This window comes from Epinephelus moara, chromosome 7 (genome assembly GCF_006386435.1).
Source record: "Epinephelus moara isolate mb chromosome 7, YSFRI_EMoa_1.0, whole genome shotgun sequence".
NCBI lineage: Eukaryota > Metazoa > Chordata > Actinopteri > Perciformes > Serranidae > Epinephelus > Epinephelus moara.
In genome coordinates, this window is record NC_065512.1 from 5565699 (window position 1) to 5587350 (window position 21652).

Sequence of the window (21652 nt, forward strand, 5' to 3'; positions counted from 1 at the left end):
ATCTTAAAAGATTTAATTTTAGCTGAAAAACAAAATGTTTTTGGTTTTTTCTTTCATAGATTATTTCACCAAATAGACCTTTTTTAGGCTCATCAGATAAACTTAAAATGACCCAATCAGCAGGCCAGGGTGTATTGAAACTTTAAATAGTAATGATTGTATCTAAATAGCTATTTTCAAGCTTATAAACAAAGTGAGAGCACATATACCAAACAGCACTGAGCACATACACTTTCTACAACCTGAAATCATCAAACACCATTCAAACCTTTATCTCACACATCTGACTGGATCCATCAAGCTCTTGTAGCAGCAGATAACAAACTTTTCAACAGTCTATTAAGTTCCAGTTAACCTTAAAATGTTTTGACCTGGTGGAAAGATAAAGAAAGTAATGAGTAACCTCCCTGACCCCACACTCATTCCTCAGAGTAAAACACAAACTGCACATGATTTAAAATAAAAGCCCTGGGGAAAAACAGTCAAATCTATTCTGCATCTTCAAATATGAGTTCAGTCGGTTAATTTGGATTAACATCTATAATTCTTTATTATTATACAGCAATGATGGTATCAATATAGGTGAAAGGCCAGAGTGAGGCTATATTTACACTGTGCGAAGGCCACGATGCTGCTGCCTTCAAGTACTCTTTGTAAATCTCATTGTCTATGATTGTCATGTATCTGTATTGGTATTTTGGTTTAAAAGAAAGACCAATAATAAATTGTTTTTATATGGTTTTGGTAAGTATGTTTTAGTTGTAAAATCATATGACATAGCTGATTTGCAAATTTGTCATAATGTTGTGAAGGTGAGAAGACGTGCTCATCAGCCATATCGCAGATATTTTGAATTACAATTGTTTTATTTTAACAAAAATATTTGGTAACAAGTGTTCGCATTTTTGATAACCCAAATTATCCCCTGTCATACTTACTGGGCTCTTTAAAGCGTTCATTTTGAAATTATTGTGCAACTTCCGACAGCGTATGAAGGCGGCACAGAGGAAGCCCTCTTTGCAGCTCAACACGCATGCGCGTTATTCCTCCACTTTAGAGGGAGACATGGCGACGTCCCTGATCTGCGGCCGCTTGACGGCTAGCCTGAGAAATTCAGGGGCCAGAAACACTCTCAGCTCCGCTTCCAAGGTGAGTGTGTGTTCGTATTGAAGCGTAGGTCCCCGGCTTCCCGAGGAGGTACCTGTGAGACCGCTACACCTTCGGTAACGACCACAGCTCCCCCCAAACCTGACAGGGTCAAATCTGACATTAGCACATCCCCATTGAGTTGTTATGGCTAACATGCTAACTAGCGCGGTGCTAGCGTTAGCGCGGCTGTCACTGTGAAGTGACCCAGCAGAAACACCAGCTAACACACGCATAGTCCGTGTTTAATTAATCGATGTATCCTCCTCTGAGTCTTGTCTCATCAGTGTGATGTTGTAAACGGTGTTAACGGAGGTGAAACTGCGCAGTGAACACCGGGAGCCGCAGCCCGGTGACCTCCACCCTCACAGCGGAGGAGAAGCTGCTGAGCTCTGCGCCACCGCCGCATCTGTCCCGCCGCGTCTGCGTCTGGAAAGTTAGCCGCATAAATCCGCTCAGCTTCAGTGACTGTCATGAGCTTTCACTGCGGAGGAAGGCGGTAAACACACTGCAGCAGGGGCTGAATGTAACGAAGTACATTTACTCTTAAAGGCATAGTTCTGATTCCTTGAGTTGGGGTTGTATGAGGTACTTCAGTGTGTGACATACCGTAGATGTCAGTCTGCACGCCATCTGTTTGGAGAAGCAGGCTGGAGTAGATTGTGTACAGTCTATGGTGCTGGCAGGGAATCAACAGGGAAAACGTCAACAGCTCCCCATCTGTGCTCTGGTCAAAGCCAGACTCCATTGAGAAATACAGCAATTTTAGCTGGCTCAACACAGAAGCTGCTGCTTTGTCGCTGCTTTGGTCAGTTAGTTAGTTAGTGTCATTGTGTGACTTTGGTTAATTGGAATTAACCTTTTTAAAAGCCGAAGTCACACCATGACACCAAAAAACCAACTGGTAGACCAGCAGTGGTAGACCAGCTGCTCCTGTGATCAGCAGTGTTAAATCACTGTTTTTTTCAATGGAGTCTGGCTGTGAAGAGAGTGATAAAACAGCTTCAGTTCTCCACTGAAAAGTGAAGGGAGTAAAAAGTTAAAAAAAAAAAAAAAAAAAAAAAGGAGTAAAAATATTCCTAATAATAATAATAAGAAAATGTAGCATATGCTTGAACTGACTGATTTTTATTTTTTGGTGGCTAAAATGTGTTTTGCCGCTGCCCCTGTCCACAGTGGCACATTGTTTAGCTTCTGTTCCAGTGCCCCAACCTGTTTCTCCAAACTTGGGGCGTGCCAGCTGACATCTGCTCTAGGTCACACACTGACCTCATATAACCTCACCTCAAAAAAATCTGAACTATCCCTGTAAGATGGCTAAAAATTCAACTGTAGCAGCCGTGTTGGAGCCTTTTTGGTAGAAAAAGTAGAAAAAAAAATTTAAAAAAAAACTGCTGTAAGTGACGTCTGTGGGTGACAAATTGTCAGGGCTGTGAGCAACACAAACTTAAGTCCATTCACCTCCATAGTGCTGTGGTGGAGGCAGAAGTCTGAAGACAAATTTATCCAAAACTATCTGCATGAAAAGAATCCACTTCATGTTTTTGATGAACTGAGCTTTTTACACATTTCTGCAGACGCTTAACAATGAGCCTGAATTCAGCAACATATGTAAATATATACTCTGTGGAATTTTACAGCAGTAATCTCTCTCAATCATCACTCATGACGGGTTCAAAGACAGCAATATAACAGCTCCATTTTCCTGTTGTACATCACTGTCTGACATTAATGTAAAGTTGTGAAAATACTCCCAGTGTAGCGTACACTTTAACTGATAGTGCTTTTTTAGGAGGTTAAAATATGTTGCTGCTGCCCTCATCCACAGCAGTACATTGCTTAGCGTCCATGTTGTTTTCCAGCCTGCTTCTCCAAAGTGGAGGCATAATAAATTACATCTATTGCTTGTAATACACTGACTGTGGATATGTACCCCTTACAACCCCACTTCAGAAAGTCTGAACTATCCCTTTAAGGCACTTGTTACTTGATTATTTCTGTGTTACGCCTCTTCTGCACGACATTTATCTGACAGCTTTAGTTACTGTTCAGATGACGGTTTTTCCCCCTTCCTGTCCAGATGTGTTGGTGGAGAGTGTTTGTGATAAACAGAAGGATATGAGTTGAGAAATTCATCTCCTTCTGAAGCTGAATAAACCAGGGATGCATGATGTTGGATTTTTTGCTTAAATATAAGAAGTCATTTGGTCGATATCAATACATCCACTTTATTCCCCACCTAATTTCAGTGATCATCAAGTTTCTTCTGCAGTGGAGTTACCATAATATTATACTGAATGCTCTTCATTTATTCTGCAAAATAAGAAAAAGTGAGTTGGGAAATTCTTGTCGTTTATTTTAAAGCCAATATTGGCCGATACTGATGATGTGCCAAGATTATCTTGCATCCCTAAAAGAAGCTCTTTAAAACCCTCTTGGATCAGCTGGAAATGCATCATCACTGCCACCATATTGCTGTAACTACCAACAGTAAATAAAGGAGTTAAAATGAGTACAACCAGCAGTAAAATGACACATACACATTAATGCAGCAGTGATATTAATCCAAAAACATCAGATAGAAGAGGAAACATTTTACTGCACAATGACTACTTTTACTTTTCATTCTTTAAGTACATTTTGCTGATAATACTTGCATACTTTTACTTGAGTAAGGTTTTGGATGCAGGACTATAACTTGTAGTTCAGTATTTTCAAAGTGTGGTATTAGTGCTTGAGCAAAGGATCTGAATACTTCTTCCACCACTGCCTTTACAAGTTCAAGCAAGTCACAGTGGGTGGAAACTCATAACTATGTTGCTGTTATGTCTCGAGCATTGTCAGGCGAGTTGCAAACAAATCCTGAGTTGCTCAGCTCAAGGGTGGTTTGTAATGTGTTGTCTGGGGGTTCAGACCACTTCCTCACATCCTCTCGTGACACGATCCTGTGCCCAAGCTCTGCAGGCAGCTCCGACCTCACGGCTCAGTGTGTGTCAGCTGTGAGACCTCATATAGATAGACAGGTGTGTTCCTTCCCAAATCATGTCCAATCAGGTTGATAGCGTAATGGCAGACACCTGAGCTTAATGTCAAGTCATATTCCTGTTTATTCCTTTAAGTAAATTTGCTATAATCCTGTTTTTACTTTGTCATTATCTGTTATTAAGTGTAGATTAACGAGGGGAAAAATGAACTTCAACATGGGGTCTGATTAAGCCCACTTTCTCAATGCACTGTATATAAAACTAGATATCTGAGGTTTGGATTATAACATCTTAAAATACTGTTTTCCTGGTGTTTAAAACTGCTAAAAATGCAGTGACCTTTTTTTTGTAACTTATTTGATTGTTCAAGCTGAACACTGTTAGTCATCACAACCACATTACTGTTGACTTCCCTAATGAGGTTTCTTACAGTGGTTTAACAAGTGTTTAGATCCTATAATCAAATACAGATAGCAGTACCGCTCTGTAAAAGTGCGCCATAACATGTAAAAACTGTACTGTATCAAAGTAAAGGTACCACTATTTAGGCACAATAGGCTCTGTCAGACTGGAAAATATTATACTACTGGTTGAGTATTACAATGCATTTACATGTAAATAACATTTTTATGTTGTAGTTGGACAGGATGGAGCTGATTCTCACTATTGTACAACTGTATAATGAGGCATGGTGTGTTGTGCAGTCTTAATAGTTATTTTTAGGGCGGAATACTGAATATCAGTTTTTGGATATCGAAGCTTGAGTGAGAGATATACACGATTAGTCAAAGCTTGGAGGGAGTTGGGATGATGACAGACAAAAGTCTGACTATATTAAAACATCAGTTTTCAGTCAGTGCACTTAAAATAATGTGACTATAAGCCACAGATTTGTGAAAAGAGTGTTTCCTTCAGCACATCAGGCGCTCGACCTTTTGGGGGTCAGCTGTGAAAAAGTTTGAAACTATTTCAGACATTTGACTTTTTCGTGAGCTTGTGATCTTTAAGCCTGTCACCTGAGATCAAACTGTCCCAGTTTAAGTCGTGCTGGACTGCTGGTGACTGACATTTGATGAGCCTGAGCTGGAGTCACAGAACTATCACTGAGTTTGTGTCTCAGAATAACAATTAATACTTAACATTAATGCACAATGAATACTGTTGAATTATTATTTCTTAATTTGTGGGTTATTTAGAGTTAAAATAACCTCCAGTACCATGGCAACGATCGAATCTTTAAAGCATTCGGGTCAGCCTTGCTTCCTTTAAATCTTAATCTGCAAGTTCAGTATTTGCCTCTGAAATGTAAAAAAAATAGAAGTAAAATTTAAATACTTACGAACATCAAAATTGTACCTAAGTACAGTATTTGATTAAACGTACGTAGTTACTTTCCACTAATGGTGTCTTGTGTGTAAATGTCACATGACACTTTCTGACATATATAACTTTTAAATCACAATATCATTGTATCATTATACAGTAAATGTTGGCAGTGTCTGTTTTTGTACAAAATAAGGTACTTATTTATTTGAATCTAATTAAAATCTCTACAAACATTGCCATAAAACCAGTCCTGCTTATTGAGGATTTTCACAACCAAAAATATTTAAGTTTTCTATCGTCATATTACGCACTTGTAATTTGGTGTAACGCACACATTTTTCTGCCAGCTATGAACTATCTGTAATATTCTACTTTAAGTACATAGTAATAACATGATGATGGTGTTATCAACCTGTTGCAGCCTGTGTGAAGTCATCAGGACCCAGACTGTTTTTTACTAAAGCTGGAAATGTAACCAGAAGTTAAAGACAAAGTATGAAATGGAAAAACAAGGTCAATAATTTTATATTACTGTCAACATGCATCGTCGCGTGTGTTCTGTGATCCAGAGTATTTGGAAGCACATGTCCAACTTCAGCTTTTCTGAATCAGTGAATAAAATTGAACAGCAATTTTCCCAATCAGCCCTCCGTCCAGTTTAGTCCTGACGATGTGTGAGCAGCTAAAGAGGGTGCAGACAGACAGCTGTGTGTTGAAGCTATAAACAGGAGCCAAACATGTCTTTTTAACACCAGGCTGGAATATCTGCCCTTTTTCTCCCCATTTTCTCCCTGTTTTCAATCAGCAGTCTGTTGTGTCAACACTGATGCAGTAGACAGTATGAACACCGTCACCTCCGTCACTTCACAGACCAACATCACTGACTCTCACTGTTTCCCATGATCATGTTTTCCTCCAGCTGACTCAGTTTGAGTTGAGAAACACTTGTACACGCTCTCCTGCTTTCATTTCCTTCATCAAGTTTCCAGTGTTGCTTGTGTTTCCCTGCTGACTGCAAACACTTCTGCTCTGGTGTAAGAAAGAAACTCTGCATGCTTTTGTTTTTGCGTGTATGTGTGTGTTAAGTGTGAAGAATCTCCACCAGTTGTTCTCTGATAATGATAATCTATATATAGGCCTCGATATTCAGTAACGGTTTATTTCCTGTCTATGTTTAGTTGTCATTCAGATGTCTTAGATTTAATCCTTCTTATTTTCATGAAATCAAATGTTTTTGATGTCATGTATGGTCGACATTTTCTCAGCATTCTTTACACTGAGTAATTAACTTTATATATAGTAGTTGTTATTGTTGAGGGTGGAGTCCGCCGTTCCTGTATGGTAGGGATGGACTGTAAATGATGCAGCATGTAATCCAGTTACACCAGTTAATCTACTGGTTGTGTTAACAGAGAGGCTGCTCAGTGAGTGTTTCCTGTTACAATAAACTGCATCTACTGTTACCACAGTAACCACAGATGTCCCCACATCAACCAGAGTTGAAATCTGAAAGGTTCTTTTCTTCTTTTTTTTTCTGACAAAACATTTTCCATCTCTTCTCCTGTCACTCCAGGTTCTTGCTGGTTCCTCAGGTCTCTTCGGCGGCCATGTGTCCCACCTGCAGCAGCAGCAGCAGAGGAACCTCTCCCTACACGAGTACATGAGCATCGGGCTGCTGAAAGAGGCCGGCATCTCCGTGCCAGAAGGCATGGTGGCCAGCTCCTCAGAGGAGGCGTACTCTGTCGCCAAGCAGATCGGTAAGCCGCGCAGAGCCTGGATTAAGTGCCAATAATATCAGTATCGAACATATTTATCTCTGCAGATTATCACCATATGTTTAGGTGACAGTTTGGCAGGCAGGCGTACAATAACTCTTTACTTTTATAAAGTGAAAGAACAATTAAACAAGATAATTAATGTGACCAGACATTTGATGCAAACACATTTAAGCAGCTCCACACCCAGCCCCTCGTTCTTATAGACGAACCCAGCATGTGCCTTTTCTGACATCTCATGACCTTTGTGTGTGAGGGCATTTTAAACAGCTGTTCAGTGTGGGGACGGACACACATACACTCAGTCTAAACATAGCCTCCCCCGGCTTCAGTGGGATCAGTTGACACCTGACTTACATAATTGCAGGATAGTAAAGAGGTTGCACCGATTACTCTTCTCTGCTTTATGGAGCTTTGTAGTGACTTTAAGCTCATTGTTTATCTGTGCGGCCACAACTGTACTGCTCTGGCTAAAGTGTTTCCTCGGGGTGACTGCTTCGGCCTGAGAGTCTGACTCAAACACTCATTGTTCCACCTAGCACCTCACCAAATTCAGTTCTCAAATAAAAGTTTCTTAAATATTTATCAAGTTACTTTTCCCCAGGAACCACTGTCCACATCTGCATAAATTAGATCCACACACAGCCCTCATTTATAAAGAAACTTCGTCACTTTTTAAGCTGCTTCACCTCTTACTCCTGCTTTTTCCTCCCTCTGACACAGTGGTGAAGAACACCAGGAGCAAATGCCAGGAGTTTTCATTATAACAAAATTATGACTGCTGTGTTTACTGCATTCCAGATTAATCAGAGCACACAAGGCCAAATGCCCTCCAGAGTTATCATATGACCAGTTGCTGACAAGGGGTCTCATTCATGAAACGTGAGCAGAAGGAATTTGTGTGTAAACTGTTCGCAGACGGAAATTTACGTGCATGTCCGCATTCATCAATATTTTAGTAGCTCCGATCTTTTTGTAGCTACTAACAAAATCTACTCCTGCTCCTGACCACTCGTAGTGCTTGTGTAAATTTAGTAAAGCACATAAATATTGCTTGTCACTATTGGAAATTACAATTTTAATTCGTATTGCGCTCTGTTATGTACACAATACACAGATGCCTTTGAAACACGTAATCTAAACATGACAAAATATTAAAAATATAACACATTTAGTTAAATTAGTTGGCAATTAGCAGGTTTAAGATCCAGATTAGGTTCATGATTGTGAATTATCTATGTAAATCGACTCAATAGATTACACGTTCTTTCTACATGTTGAATGATGATAATAAAAATATCCGTAAGGACAGCCGGATCACAGCCTCTTCGGCCTCGGTGCCTGGGTTCAGCAGGAGCAGCAGGTGGTGGAGCCACGACCCAGCACAGCCGGCAATTTTTTCGAATCTTGAAAAGGCTGTAAAAACCCACTGTACTCCACCTGCTCAGCAGCAGATAGCAGACAGACACTGTTAGACACTAGCTGGTGAACATAGTGGAGCATTTAGCAGCTGCAGAGACAGATGTTTCCCTCAGGAGTTGGTGGAGACCAAAACAGACATTCATCAGGTGACATAAACACAAAGACTCCAAATGAATCATCATGTTGGATGTGGAAATAAAGAACTGTTTGCTGATTCATTCTTTCATTTCAGGTTTCTGTCAAACATCTAACAAGTCTTTTTAACAATAAATCATCACTCCTGCCTTTTAACTTATTAAAACTGAAGTGGCTGTTAAAAAGAAAAAGATAAATGTCATTTTAAAAAAGAGATTAAATGATCTGACTCATCCCCGTGATAACAAAATAAAGATTTATATTGCCTCAGTAAAAAAGACATTACAGAGCTACTTCTTACTTTACTATCATAGTTTTCCTGAAGCCCAAAGTGACGTCCTCAGATTGTTTTGTCTGGCCAACACTCCAAACCCAAAGACGTTCAGTCCACATTTAAGATTATTATTAGCATTATCACAATACTTGTCAGTTTATTTTCTGTCCGTCTGCCTGATTGAAATGTTTCAGCTGTGTGGAGGGTGAGAGTTAAAGAGAGGTTAGGGGTGCAGAAGTCCTCACCAGAGTCGTCTCTGTTTTGTCAGTATCACAGTTAATGTTTTATTCATGGACTAATGTGTGTGTGTTTCAGGTTCAAAGGACCTGGTGGTGAAAGCTCAGGTTCTGGCTGGTGGCAGAGGAAAGGGGACATTTGAGGGCGGACTGAAGGGAGGAGTGAGGATCGTCTACTCGTAAGTAACCCAGTCTTTGTCATCAAACACAAATCTAATGCCAAAAACAACAGAAATAATCTGCTGCTTTACCTAACGCAGCCCGCCCAGATTTTTGTTTGTTCCTTTGTGTGGTTTGTCTCTTAGCTGCAGGTCGCTGCTGGGCACCATAAATTCACCTCAGAGAGCTTTTATATCTGTGCAGAACAAAAGGTCTTCTGTCTTTAGATCAGATCACTGAGGAACAACTCCCCTAAGCGAAATCTTTCTTTATGTAGAACGCATGACGACACATCAGTGATCCAAGGCTTTTGCTCCTATCATCCACAAAATCTTTTTTTTTTCCAGGCTTCTCCAAATTTGAAACATCTTTCCAGGATATGTCGCACAGAAATAAAGTTCTAACTTCACATCTGAATAGCTGAGGTGCTGCAGGCATCTGTAGAGTGTTGCATTAGTTTTAATTGGCACAGCTGACTCTCTGACATTGTAAAATGCCACCTACATGCCAAATGTCAGCTGTGTGGCAGGAACAAGCTGCAGAGAAGCTGCAAGAACATGGAGGAGGAGATTAAAATGATCTTTGGAAGGAAAAAACAGACGGCTGTGTCGAATCCGAAACCTCAGTGTAGTTAACTGTGAACCAGAAGTTCTTAAGAGTCACTCAGATCTGTGCTTTATGTGATATTCTTAGATTTGACTTATCAGATGTGATGCAGAGGAAATATACCTGACGTCTCCTCTGACAATCATTTTCCTCCTCCTCAGGCCAGAAGAGGCCCGTGACATTTCCTCCCAGATGATTGGTCGAAAGCTGTACACTAAGCAGACCGGGGAGGCAGGTCGCATCTGCAACCAGGTGTTTATCTGCGAGCGCAGGTACCCACGCAGAGAGTATTACTTCGCCATCACCATGGAGAGGTCCTTCCAGGTGAGAGAAGACACACACACACACACACACACACACACACACATTTAGATACTGATAGGTCTAAAGCTGGATTTAAGCCTCTCTGTCTGAACTGTCTCCCACACGCTTCTGATGGTGGTGGAGATTGTTGATCGTGGAGACAAACAGGAAGTTGAATAAAGTATTTTTCTTTAGTAACAAACGTCTCTAGCAAAGAAACGTTGCTCACTGCAATGGCTGTTCTGTATGAATGAATGAAAGTAAACAGCGATTGCACATGTGGAAGTCTCCTTTTTAAATATGAAATCGTAAATTTATATATGGCCGCACATATAACTAATTAATTGGTCATATGTGTAGCTGAACCTGACCCACCAGCACAAGGTCCACAGCTCGCCACAAAACTGCAAATCCTATAATAACCATGCACTGTTTGAATAATTCTGCAAGCCAGCACGGTTAAAGTGATCAGTTTGGGACATTTCATACATGTCAAAACTAAAATAATGTATTTTAAAACGGGGTTGATTCAGAAAATACTATTTAAATGGATATGTTTTGCTTATTCTGATGATATTGAGCAGCACATCTCCTCAGTTAACGTGTCCGTCAGTAACGCACCTGATTGAAGAGGCTCTCATGTTCCAGCTGCCGCAAGAGACGGAGCCAACACACAGAGTCAGCAGTCAGAGGACTAAAATGTTAACCATTACACTAATTTATTGTTATTCTCGTTTTATTCTAATATATATATTATCCAACATGCTTGATCTGACCTGCATGTTCTTTGTTTAACCCGAACACAGAAATAAAATTAAGACAAAATACCACCCATGAATCACCTTTTTTTTAGAGTGTCACTGACCGGGTACCTGACTGGGTACGGGACTTTACCTCAAAGATACATGAAACCACAAAGATATGTTATAACGACTACAAAGATACAATAAAAAAAACACCACCAAGTCTTGTGTCCATGTAGGAGAGGTGATGGGGCCTTCTGCATAGCTGTGCCCAGGGGCCCATTGTCCTATAATCCTCTCATGAATAGACGACTCAGGGTTTCCCACACATTCATTTATTTGTGGCCGCCACGACTAAAACATCTGCCGCCACATTTAGATTTTCTATTTTTGGACCTGGACTGTTTATCAGGTGGCTGCTGGAATATATATACCGTTCAGTTATTATTTGCTCCATAGAGGGAGGGCACAGATGAAGCAGCAGAAAAGCAGTGAAAATGAAACTTAACCATCAGTGAGCTCGGTCTTACGTTTGCTTTTACTCACAAACAGCTGCTCCCCTCATCCATCAATCTGATCTGATCGGCTCTGATCATCTAACTACATTGTATTTTTTGTGTAGTTCAGTGTCTTCAATTCAGTTCAATTAAATAGAACTGTATTTATCCCGAAGGAAGTTCTTGTGCAGAGAATGCTTCAAATTACATTAACACTGAGTACAGTAACCACAACCACACAGTAACAACCAGTGGGTTCCCCGGGTCAGGGTCTCTCACTGGGCCCAGTTTTAGAAACAATAGTGTATTAAATATCAGGCAAAATATGAAAATATTCAGGATAAGAAGTGTTTTCAAGGAGCAAAACCAAAACCAGCGCCACATCTTGATGAAGGTGGTGATTGCTGCTGTAGCTGAAGGCCCAGTTTGAATTTTGTTGCTCCTGAAACGGCTTTAATAACAGACGAAGATGTACAGAAGACAATATAATCATAAAAACTAAATTAAGAATATGTAAATTGTCCTCTCAGTAACTTAATGCACACAAGTTATTTTTAAAAGGAAGACGTCATCCTGTACAGGTGTTTGCTGGTTGTTCTGAATTAAACCACTAGGTGGCAGCACAGCCCTAAAAATAATGGTAATGGTCTTTTTTCAGCACAGACTGCAGTGGTCTCATGGCACTGTTTTATATAAGTTACAGACAGAGACAGCATCCTGCAGAGGTGTCCTCATTCAGCTAAATACATGCTCTGATGTGATTTGACAGACTTTAAAGTTCATGTAACTCATTAACCTTGTAGAAACCTGCATCTCACATCAGGACAGTGTTTTAGTGAAGGAAATCTGCAGCTATGAACAATTTCAAATGAGTCCAAATCCTCCTATTAGACATTAAACAAATGTTAAGCTTCTTGTTACCAGATTTGTGCTTTTAAAGGATTTCTCTGCTGCCTCAGTGCAGCCCACCTCTCAACCCACATCCTAAAATTAGGGGATGTATTTCACAAAACATACTGAGGCTAAAAAAAATACGGGTCTTAATCTTATTTTTTAGAGTAATTTACAAACATGTTATTGCTAAAAACAGTAATATGCTGAAAGACAGAAACAATGAAGGCAGATTTCAAAGTCAGTCAGGGATTACTTGTCAGACAACTGGAAAAAAATATCGCAAGTACAGTGGAGGATGAGTCTGAGAGATACTTTGTGAACATGGCCCCAGATGTCTGCAGGTTTTTGGCAAAAAAAAGACCTGGGTTAGTTTCCCTGTTCACTTCATTTTGGAGAAATTAATAGAGTAATTCAGCACATACATAATGGGATCATTATTATACATTATACATGCCACAGATAATGATGATACCCACCAGAGATCTGTCTTCTTAATCTTCACTCCTACAGCAGAGAAAAGACAAAAGAAACTCCTCAGGTGGAACCAAACCTTTTATTAGATGGAGTGTGAGATGTAAAGTGCCTCCCTTTGAGATCAGTAGGTATTCAACAGGAAGGATTTTCACATATAGTTGTGCTCACGCATCTGCTTAAGTTACAGTCAGTGTGCAGAGGTCGTGTGACGGAAGGGCCAAAATGGTTTTGAAAATTATCTGTTATTTATCTGTGAAAATGGAACATAAACTTCAGGGACAACAAGCAGCCAGAAACATTTCTTCAATGCCTGTGATGAACCTGAATCTGCAGCTCCCCCCGGCGTAGTGAGAGACTAGCTGTTGAACATAGTGGCGCATTCAGCAGCTAAACAGACAGATATTTCCCTACATGAGTCTGGAAAGTCTTGTTCGCTCTGTTTTCAGGGTTTAGAAAATCTAGCCTGTGACAGGAGACTTTGCCCAATCACCGATCATTTCAAAGAGAGGGTGTTCCTATTGGTTGGTCTACAAAAACAGATGCGCAATGGAGGACAATCCTGCAGAGAAAGTTGCTATTCTGGCGTTGGCAACAACTGCCTACACTGCCAAGCAACCCAAGAACAGAAGACAGACGATCATAAAGAGAGTCTAAAAGAGAGTCTGACAAAAAACTAAATAAAACTTGTCAGTTGCAGCGAAGCATTTCAGAGATGGAGAGAAAATGTTGCTAATAGTTCAGCATTCTGTGACCAGGAGCCCAAAGGCTCACGGCTGCAGCTTCAAGTTCATGTTCATGTAGCTAACGTTAGCTAGAGCCTCGAATCACAGCGTGTCCTCCGCCTCACTCCCCACCACTACAAACCACCTCTTGGGGAGAAGAGCGGGAAACAACTCTAGAGATGAACCCGAAAGCCCTGACTCCTGCAGATCAGCAAACTTTCTGTTGCTGCCATTACACAGGTTAGACCAGGTGCAGCCACTGGCAACCAGCCCACTGTGACACCCAGCAATGGGGGGTTTGCATTGGCCAATTCAAGCTACTGCAGCCGCCAATTAAAAGGTTGTCTCTTGAGCTGCTGCTTGCTCTCCTCCTGGTGAAGCAGTCCACAGCGGCGGGGAGTGAGGTGGACGAACTATGGGGTGGCTAGCAGCTAATTCTTGTCTCATTTGTGGTCTGGTAAACAGAGAGAGAGAGTGGGAGTGAATGCACTGTGGTCAGCTCTACAATGAAATATATTAAACACTGGGTCACTGTTTGAAGTGCATGCACACTCCCTTGGTCGTCTGGTGGGAGGAGCTTAGGACAGAGCTGCAGGAGGAGGGATTTCAATGTCTGTCGTTTTATTCCTTCGCCTCTTGATTTGTGCCTACCTATTTTGATCGTCAAGTCACTGAGTCTTTTTCCAAGCTAAAATGCCAAAAATTCATCATGTTCTACGAATACGAAGTTTTGCTGCATTACTTTGTCTTATTTGACTAAAAATCAAACATCTTTTCAAACTAACTGAAATTAACAAGTATTTTGAGATGTCACCTTGAGGTAGAAAACTGGCATATCATTTAATTTATTTTAGGTAATTATACAATCAAAAAATGTATGAATCTATAATAGATATAATTGTTAATTACAGCCTCTAAAATAAGTCCAGCTTTATGTAAAACTACTCTTTTTGTGGTGAGACTCATTATTGAGTCTGCTTCATTGGATGGAAATTAATCTTCAGAGTGAGATGACAGACTAAAATCTGAAACTCAAACTTCACAGATTTTTCTAATCATAATCTCACCACTCCCTCTTGTGTCCCACAGGGTCCTGTCTTGATTGGCAGCTCGCAGGGCGGCGTGAATATCGAAGATGTCGCTGCCGAAAATCCAGATGCCATTGTGAAGGAGCCCATCGACATTGTGGAGGGCATTAAGATGGAACAGGCTGTCAAGGTACAATCAATAGTAGATGGAAGAAGTCACAAAACACACTGGAGACGCTCCAACTGTGTGGTTTGGGCTGCAGGAGAAATCGAACAGAGGAGGAAGGGATGCTGGGTGTGTTTGTGTTTGTGCTGCTCGGCCGGAGACAATGTCCAAAACTCACAAGGGGCTGCATCTTATTTCTCAGAGGGAAACTCTTTTCTTAACAAGGTACAGGTCCAATTTCTCTCCGACAAATAAAGTCTCAGGTTGGAGAAAAGCTTCAGTCGCCCTACCTGTTGGTTTCTTTCAGAAAGAAAGAAAAATATTTGATATCCTTGAAGATTTATGATTTTGTTCTGATGTCCAACAATTCGCAGATGTTATTTTTGGACACTAGCAAAGTTATAATCAGTCTCCTGGACTTCATAGAAAGCAACCTGTATTTTTCAGGCAGCTGCTCTGAAATAACCGTCCTGCTTTTGATTTTCCAGTCTGATGGTTATGAACAACACTCAGATGTTTAAAATGATCCATAAATATACCCATGACTGTGGAGGATGAAGCGACTATTGTTATGTTTTTTTTACAAAGATGACAGTGTGCCTGAACATTTGAGCTTTTTCCACACAGAACAAATAATGTCCTTTTGATCAGCTTCACTTTGGTACCAACTGCTGTCTGAATGAACTAGACCTGACGTTCATGTGACGTACATGAGACGCAGCAAACATGACGTCAAACTGTCTTGAAAGCGTCTCTAATCAATATTCAGATATTGGCAAAACATCAGCCGACTCTTTGATGTGACATAGATTGCTTGTAGTGATGAACTGAGTTATCACCTGTATGTGTTAGAGTTGGAACAGTTCTGAAACCAAACCGAAACCACAACACAAACATGTGCGTTCCTGGTGTCTCACACACCCCCTCCCCGAACCATTGCCACCTTGAACCCGTTGAGCTGTCACTACGCTACCAGGTGGAGCTCTCACACTGTTTCCCACAGTTGATTTTTTTTTTTGCACATGCCATCAACATTGAGCACCACGCCACATACGGTGTTTTTGTCAGTTTTGTCTCAATTACCCGCAACCCCCCAACGTAGGAAAAACCGAGATCTGAACTGACCTGTGGATTTGGAGAATTATTACATCCCTGCTGCCGAGGAGCATTTTAGGCTCTTTCAGCTCATTGTTTTGGTGTTATTGCACATTTATTGTATTGGTTCACTCTCACTGTTCTCAGAGCGTCGCTTAAAAAAAAAAAAAGAAACAGCCACTGTACCCTACCTACAGCAGCAAACAGCTGACGGACACAGTTAAAGACCAGCTGATGAACAGTCATCTTATCCTCATCTATTGGTTCGTATGATTTCTCACAAAATTAGTGCCCCACGAATGATGTTTCATACTTAACATAAAGTTACGTAATTACCTTTGTTGTGGCTTCAAAATAGTCGCCCACAGACAACATTACAGGAGATATGATAAACTCACTGTCTTTGGTTTTATTGTACTCACTGTTTGATGATCCAGGTGCTTCGGTTGGTTTAAGAGTTGATTTGTTTGTAGGATGTTTGGAGAGTTGCAGGATGGCGTTATGAATTGATTGTCTTGACTGTCACATTTAGAAAAGAAAGTGAAAACAAAAATCCCCAAACAAACGTTCAGTGGGGTATTAACCGACCTCATCAAACGGTAAAAAGCAAAGATTAACCAAATGGGCAGCGGTTAAAGACTGTAACCCCGAGGCGTCTTCCATGCACCACGCTCACATCAGCACACCTGCCTCTAATTAAAGGTTCCTTAGATGCCAGGTCAGGTGGCGTATAGACTGACTCAAAAAAATAATAGGAAACCAGGACTTGCTGGAAATGGATCTAACAAACTTTAAGTTACTGTGGTTAGGGTTAGGAAAGGAAACATGGTGACGACTTACCTTGAAATGACTCAAAGTTCACACAGTTCCAAACATGTGTCTCCTAAGGAAAGTCCTGTGTTTTGCAACCCATCAAACACCCCTATGTGTGTCCGTAGGGGACCGCTTCCTTTTTTACTACTGTTCGTTCAGTGGTCATGTGATTGCAGCCTTGACACTGGCTCATGATTACGTGGGATATATACAAATTTTGTGCATTACTTTTCATAGGAAAACATACAAACAGTGCGTGAGAGAAGCCTGACGTATTGAAGCTTAGCAGCTAAAGAGACAGATTTCCCTCAGGAGATGGTGGAGACCAAAAACAGAGCTTAAAGAGAAAATATTGGACTGACATTTATCAGGTGGACACAATCGCAAAGACTGCTCATAAATCATAATGTTGTTGCTGGACATTGAAACTTTTGCTCACATAATAACCACACAAATTTAAAAAGGCACTTTATATGTCAGAGTTGTGTTGCTGGCTTGGTTCCACTGCCCTGAAGTGGCCAAAAAATCACCTCATACAATCTGAAGTCATTTCCAAAGTTCACCAAACATTCTCTCTAAAAAACTCCCAAAACATACTTGTTTCTGTTAAAGTTTTATTTGTTAACCAGTGAACTCAGTTTCAGAGCATCGTCTCGGATCACTTCCCGCGCTGCAGTGTGACCTGACCTTTTACTGCTTCACAAACATTGTTTTACAGTCCTGCAGGTTTTTTGGTCATTATGTCTTTGAACCAGAAAATCACAACAAGTCATGTAACACACACACACAAACAAAACACACAACTCAAGCTTGGATGCAAGATTTGCAGAAACAGAGGTCAAAAACTGGAATAAAAGCTGTCAGGGAATTTGACATTTTCAGTCTTGCTCAGTTTTTGACATGAGCAGACGTTTGTCTTCTCTAACGTCGTCACTGGTCTATTAGAAGCAAATTTTAAGGTTTATTTTTACACATTTTTGGTTATATTTTTCTTTAATCTTGGCTGTAATATACCACTCTCTGTTCAATCTCCTAGTCTCAGTCCATTTTCCCTCTCGTCTCCTTTGTGTTTGAGTGTAATTTTGCGTCAGATCTCACCGGCAGGGCTTTGTGCTGCTTTGGGCTCTGGATATTGAATATGCTGGTTGTCATAGTGAGAGCAGACACTCAATATATTTGACAGAGAGAAGAGGTGCTGATTGCAGCGCTCTCCAAGTAGATGGAGGTCCATTGATGTTTGTTCACTCCTTTTACTTTTTTCTAAGATCAGGTTTCAGACCTCAGGTTTTCAGCAGGTTTTCTGTTTCTAGAGAAACAAGAAGAAGCTGCTTGTTCTCTTTCAGTTTGATTGTTTTTCTGATGCTGATAGATAATTCAGAAAATATTGGAGGTGGGAATTGATCTAATCATTTCCCACGGTCATGGAAAAGTCAAGGAATTAGTAAAAATCATAGAAAGTTTTGGAAAACACTCATGGTATCTCGTTGTTTGTAATGACATTAATCGTTACAGCAATCTTCCGTCACGTATTGTAGCATAACGGTGAATTTATTTTCTGCAAGTCAGCTGTTGACATAATGTAGCTCTAATATGTGCCAACTTCGGGCTGCACAATGTATTGTTTCAGCATCGATACTGTGATGAGCAATAGTCGCTTTGAAGGACGTGCAGTGTCAAGAAAGGCAAATTAATTGAGAAGTTGCACAGTTCTCATTTTGCGTGACTTATCGTACAGGATCTCTGCTGCATTAAAGTCAACATTTCTAATGTTACACATCTTAAAACCTCGCTGAACATTATACTGTCTTTTTGTCTATATACAAAATGTAGATTAACTCACTAATAACCTAATTCCTACGTCAAACCGGACTCTGCACAGGAATACAGAGATACTACTCTTCTGAAATGCTTGAATAAGGAAATGATTTGTCCAAAAATCTGTCTTAAACTTGGTTAGAAATGTCTTGAAAGGGTCGTTAAAGGCATTAAGAGAAGGGAAAGACAAAGAACAAGAACAGAGAGACAGATAAAATTATAATGATAACAGTGCTAATGATGTATTTAATTGTCTTGTCCTTGAATATATTAAATGCAACTCAGCATTTTAGTTAATTTCTCAGCAGGTCGATAAGCTGATGTCAGCGTTGCTACAGGAGCCATGTAGACCCTCTGAAAACAACTGTAGACAGGGTATAAAGGGAAATACTTCTACTGCAAATGACAGAACAGTGAACAAAAGTGTAAACTAGTGATGTGATGTTAAATATCTTTGTGTTTCTACTGTGAACTGCCACAAAACAACCTCCCCAGAGTCTCTGGGCAGGTGAAACAAACTGGTTGAGACTGGAAAAGGCTTCAGTTCACATCCAGACAAGTGTGAATCAAGTTAAATATAATAGAGACATCTATAGACCAGACTCGACCACTACAGTCCTGTTATTACTGTAGAGTATCAACACCAAGTTTTAATCATCCACTTTTTCTCTAGATTGCAGCATACGTAACTGACTGAAGTTTCCAGACGTCAGAAATGACCAGTCTTATTTTTTTCCTCACATTTCTACACAGCAAAGGAGCTGCAGCCTCGACCGACTCTTTTCTTTGCTCTGTGGGAGTGACGCCAGCACTCATGCAAAAAAATACTACACCTCCATTTTGTATTTAATCTCAACAAAGAGGAGAGAGTGACACATAAAAGATGCTGAAATGAAAGGTCTCTGCAGTTTCTCTGTGGCTGCGAGCCATCAACTGTACTGCATAATTATCAGTTTGATGTGACGGTATTTTAAAGGGACGGTGTTTACTCTTTAGTTTATACAGATTACACAGCGTAGATAAAACATGTTAATCAGTGAACTGTAGAGGAGCTGATAGGTGGATTTAGTTCCCTTTGAACAGAGCCAGGTCGGCTGTCTCCTCCTGTTCCTGTTTCCTAACATAAGCTAACCTGCTGGATCTTTGTAAAGTGTGAACATGATGCTCAGTGACATTATTAATAATTATAAAATGTTCTGTGTTGCTGCAGGTAGCAAAGAAGATGGGCTTCCCGTCGGGGCTGGTGAACGAGGCGGCGGAGAACATGATCAAACTGTACAATCTGTTCATCAAGTACGACGCCTCCATGGTCGAGATCAACCCCATGGTGGAGGACTCCTCTGGCATCGGTACACACACACACACACACACACAGCATCTTTTTCAGGAACCTTTCAGAGACTAAGCAATAAATCCCCTAAAAAAGAGAGACTAAAAACTGCCACCACAGCCCTAAACCTCCTGTGTCTGTCTGTCACCAGTGATGTGCATGGACGCCAAGATCAACTTTGACTCCAACGCAGCGTACCGCCAGAAGAAGGTGTTCGACATGCAGGACTGGACCCAGGAGGACCCCCGGGACCGGCAGGCCGCCAAGGCCGACCTCAACTACATCGGCCTGGATGGAACCATCGGCTGTCTGGGTCAGTGCTCGGCAAATGTCACAAAGCAAAGGCAACATTTCAGGATTTTTAAGGAGGATGATTTTAAAATCAGATGCCCCGTCATCTGGGAAAATAGCTGTTATTATTTTTGGAAAACTGAAACATTCGGCCTCATGCATCTTCTTTACCTGAATCTCTTTTTAATGTGAGGTTTGTTTGTACGAGGGTTTCATCAGACTTTATAAACTTTACACACATTTAACATAATTCTGTATTTTGAACTCCTTCATGAGGAGTTATGAAATCATAAAACTGCATAACCTGAACATCCTGCTGAACCCCCTTCAAACTCTTAAACTAAAATATGGAAAAAATAAGGAATCAATAGTTGAATATTTGTATTGATCGGCCAATCCAAATCGACTGACATAATTCTGAGTCAGGTACAGCCTCAAACAATAATGTATAATATTTCTGGGATCTTTTAATTTTAAGACACACTTTCCTGCTCCTCCCTTTTTGTATTTTACTTTGAACTAACCAATGATTATTGTCCTCTCTAGTAAACGGAGCAGGTCTGGCCATGGCCACCATGGACATCATCAAACTCCACGGTGGCACGCCGGCCAACTTCCTGGATGTCGGAGGAGGAGCCACGGCTCATCAGGTGACTGAGGCCTTCAAACTCATCACCTCTGACAGGAAGGTAAGAACACATCTGCTGCTGATCCTCCAGGCTGGTTAATGCTTCCTCTGATGTCTGCGTCACCATGACGTTAGTTATTATTAGTTATCATAGCATAGCTTCGTGGTGGTTAACGCAAATGTTGTGTCGGCTCAGGTTCAGGCCATCCTGGTCAACATCTTCGGAGGCATCATGAGGTGTGACGTCATCGCTCAAGGCATCATCATGGCTGTGATAGACCTGGACCTCAAGATCCCCATCGTAGTGCGGTTACAAGGTAGAGAACACACACACACACACACACACACACACACACGCAGTTTAATGTGTTAGGGCTTTCTGATAAATCTCTCACACAGTAAGATTCTCACACATCCTGGAAAACCTGGAAATCTACAATGATTTAATGACCAATCTATACAGACTGAGACGTCTCCTCTCACATTCTCCAGTTAAACTTTCATTCATATCATAACAATAATTTAAGACTAGTCCATAAACACTGAGTACAGCATACCATACCATGACTTAGTCATACCAAAAATTAGAAAAAACACACCAACATTGGTCCACAGGGGGAGCCACAGCGATCGGTCACATTTTAGCCATTTTGAAGCATTTTTCTGTTGTTATAGCGCCACCCAGTTGCCAATTAGAGTTAAATTTCTCCAGTCACCTTGAGGCGTCCTGTTCTACATATCTACCAAGTTTAGTAAAAATCCATATGGCGGTTAGGCCTAGATAAGAAAT

The 21652-nt window shown here is 40.8% G+C and overlaps 1 protein-coding gene across 1 annotated transcript in view; it reads left to right on the forward strand.

Moving 5' to 3' along the window:
• Window positions 1-991: 991 nt before the first annotated feature.
• sucla2 (succinate-CoA ligase ADP-forming subunit beta) overlaps window positions 992-21652 on the forward strand; it is a 29746-nt gene continuing 9085 nt past the window's right edge. Inside the window, exons 1-9 of the mRNA XM_050049653.1 lie at window positions 992-1149; window positions 7030-7213; window positions 9378-9477; window positions 10225-10387; window positions 14786-14914; window positions 19824-19962; window positions 20095-20256; window positions 20781-20923; window positions 21059-21179. Of these exons, the coding sequence (XP_049905610.1) occupies window positions 1066-1149; window positions 7030-7213; window positions 9378-9477; window positions 10225-10387; window positions 14786-14914; window positions 19824-19962; window positions 20095-20256; window positions 20781-20923; window positions 21059-21179 (1225 nt within the window). The 5' untranslated portion in view covers window positions 992-1065. The remainder of the gene's footprint in view (window positions 1150-7029; window positions 7214-9377; window positions 9478-10224; window positions 10388-14785; window positions 14915-19823; window positions 19963-20094; window positions 20257-20780; window positions 20924-21058; window positions 21180-21652) is intronic.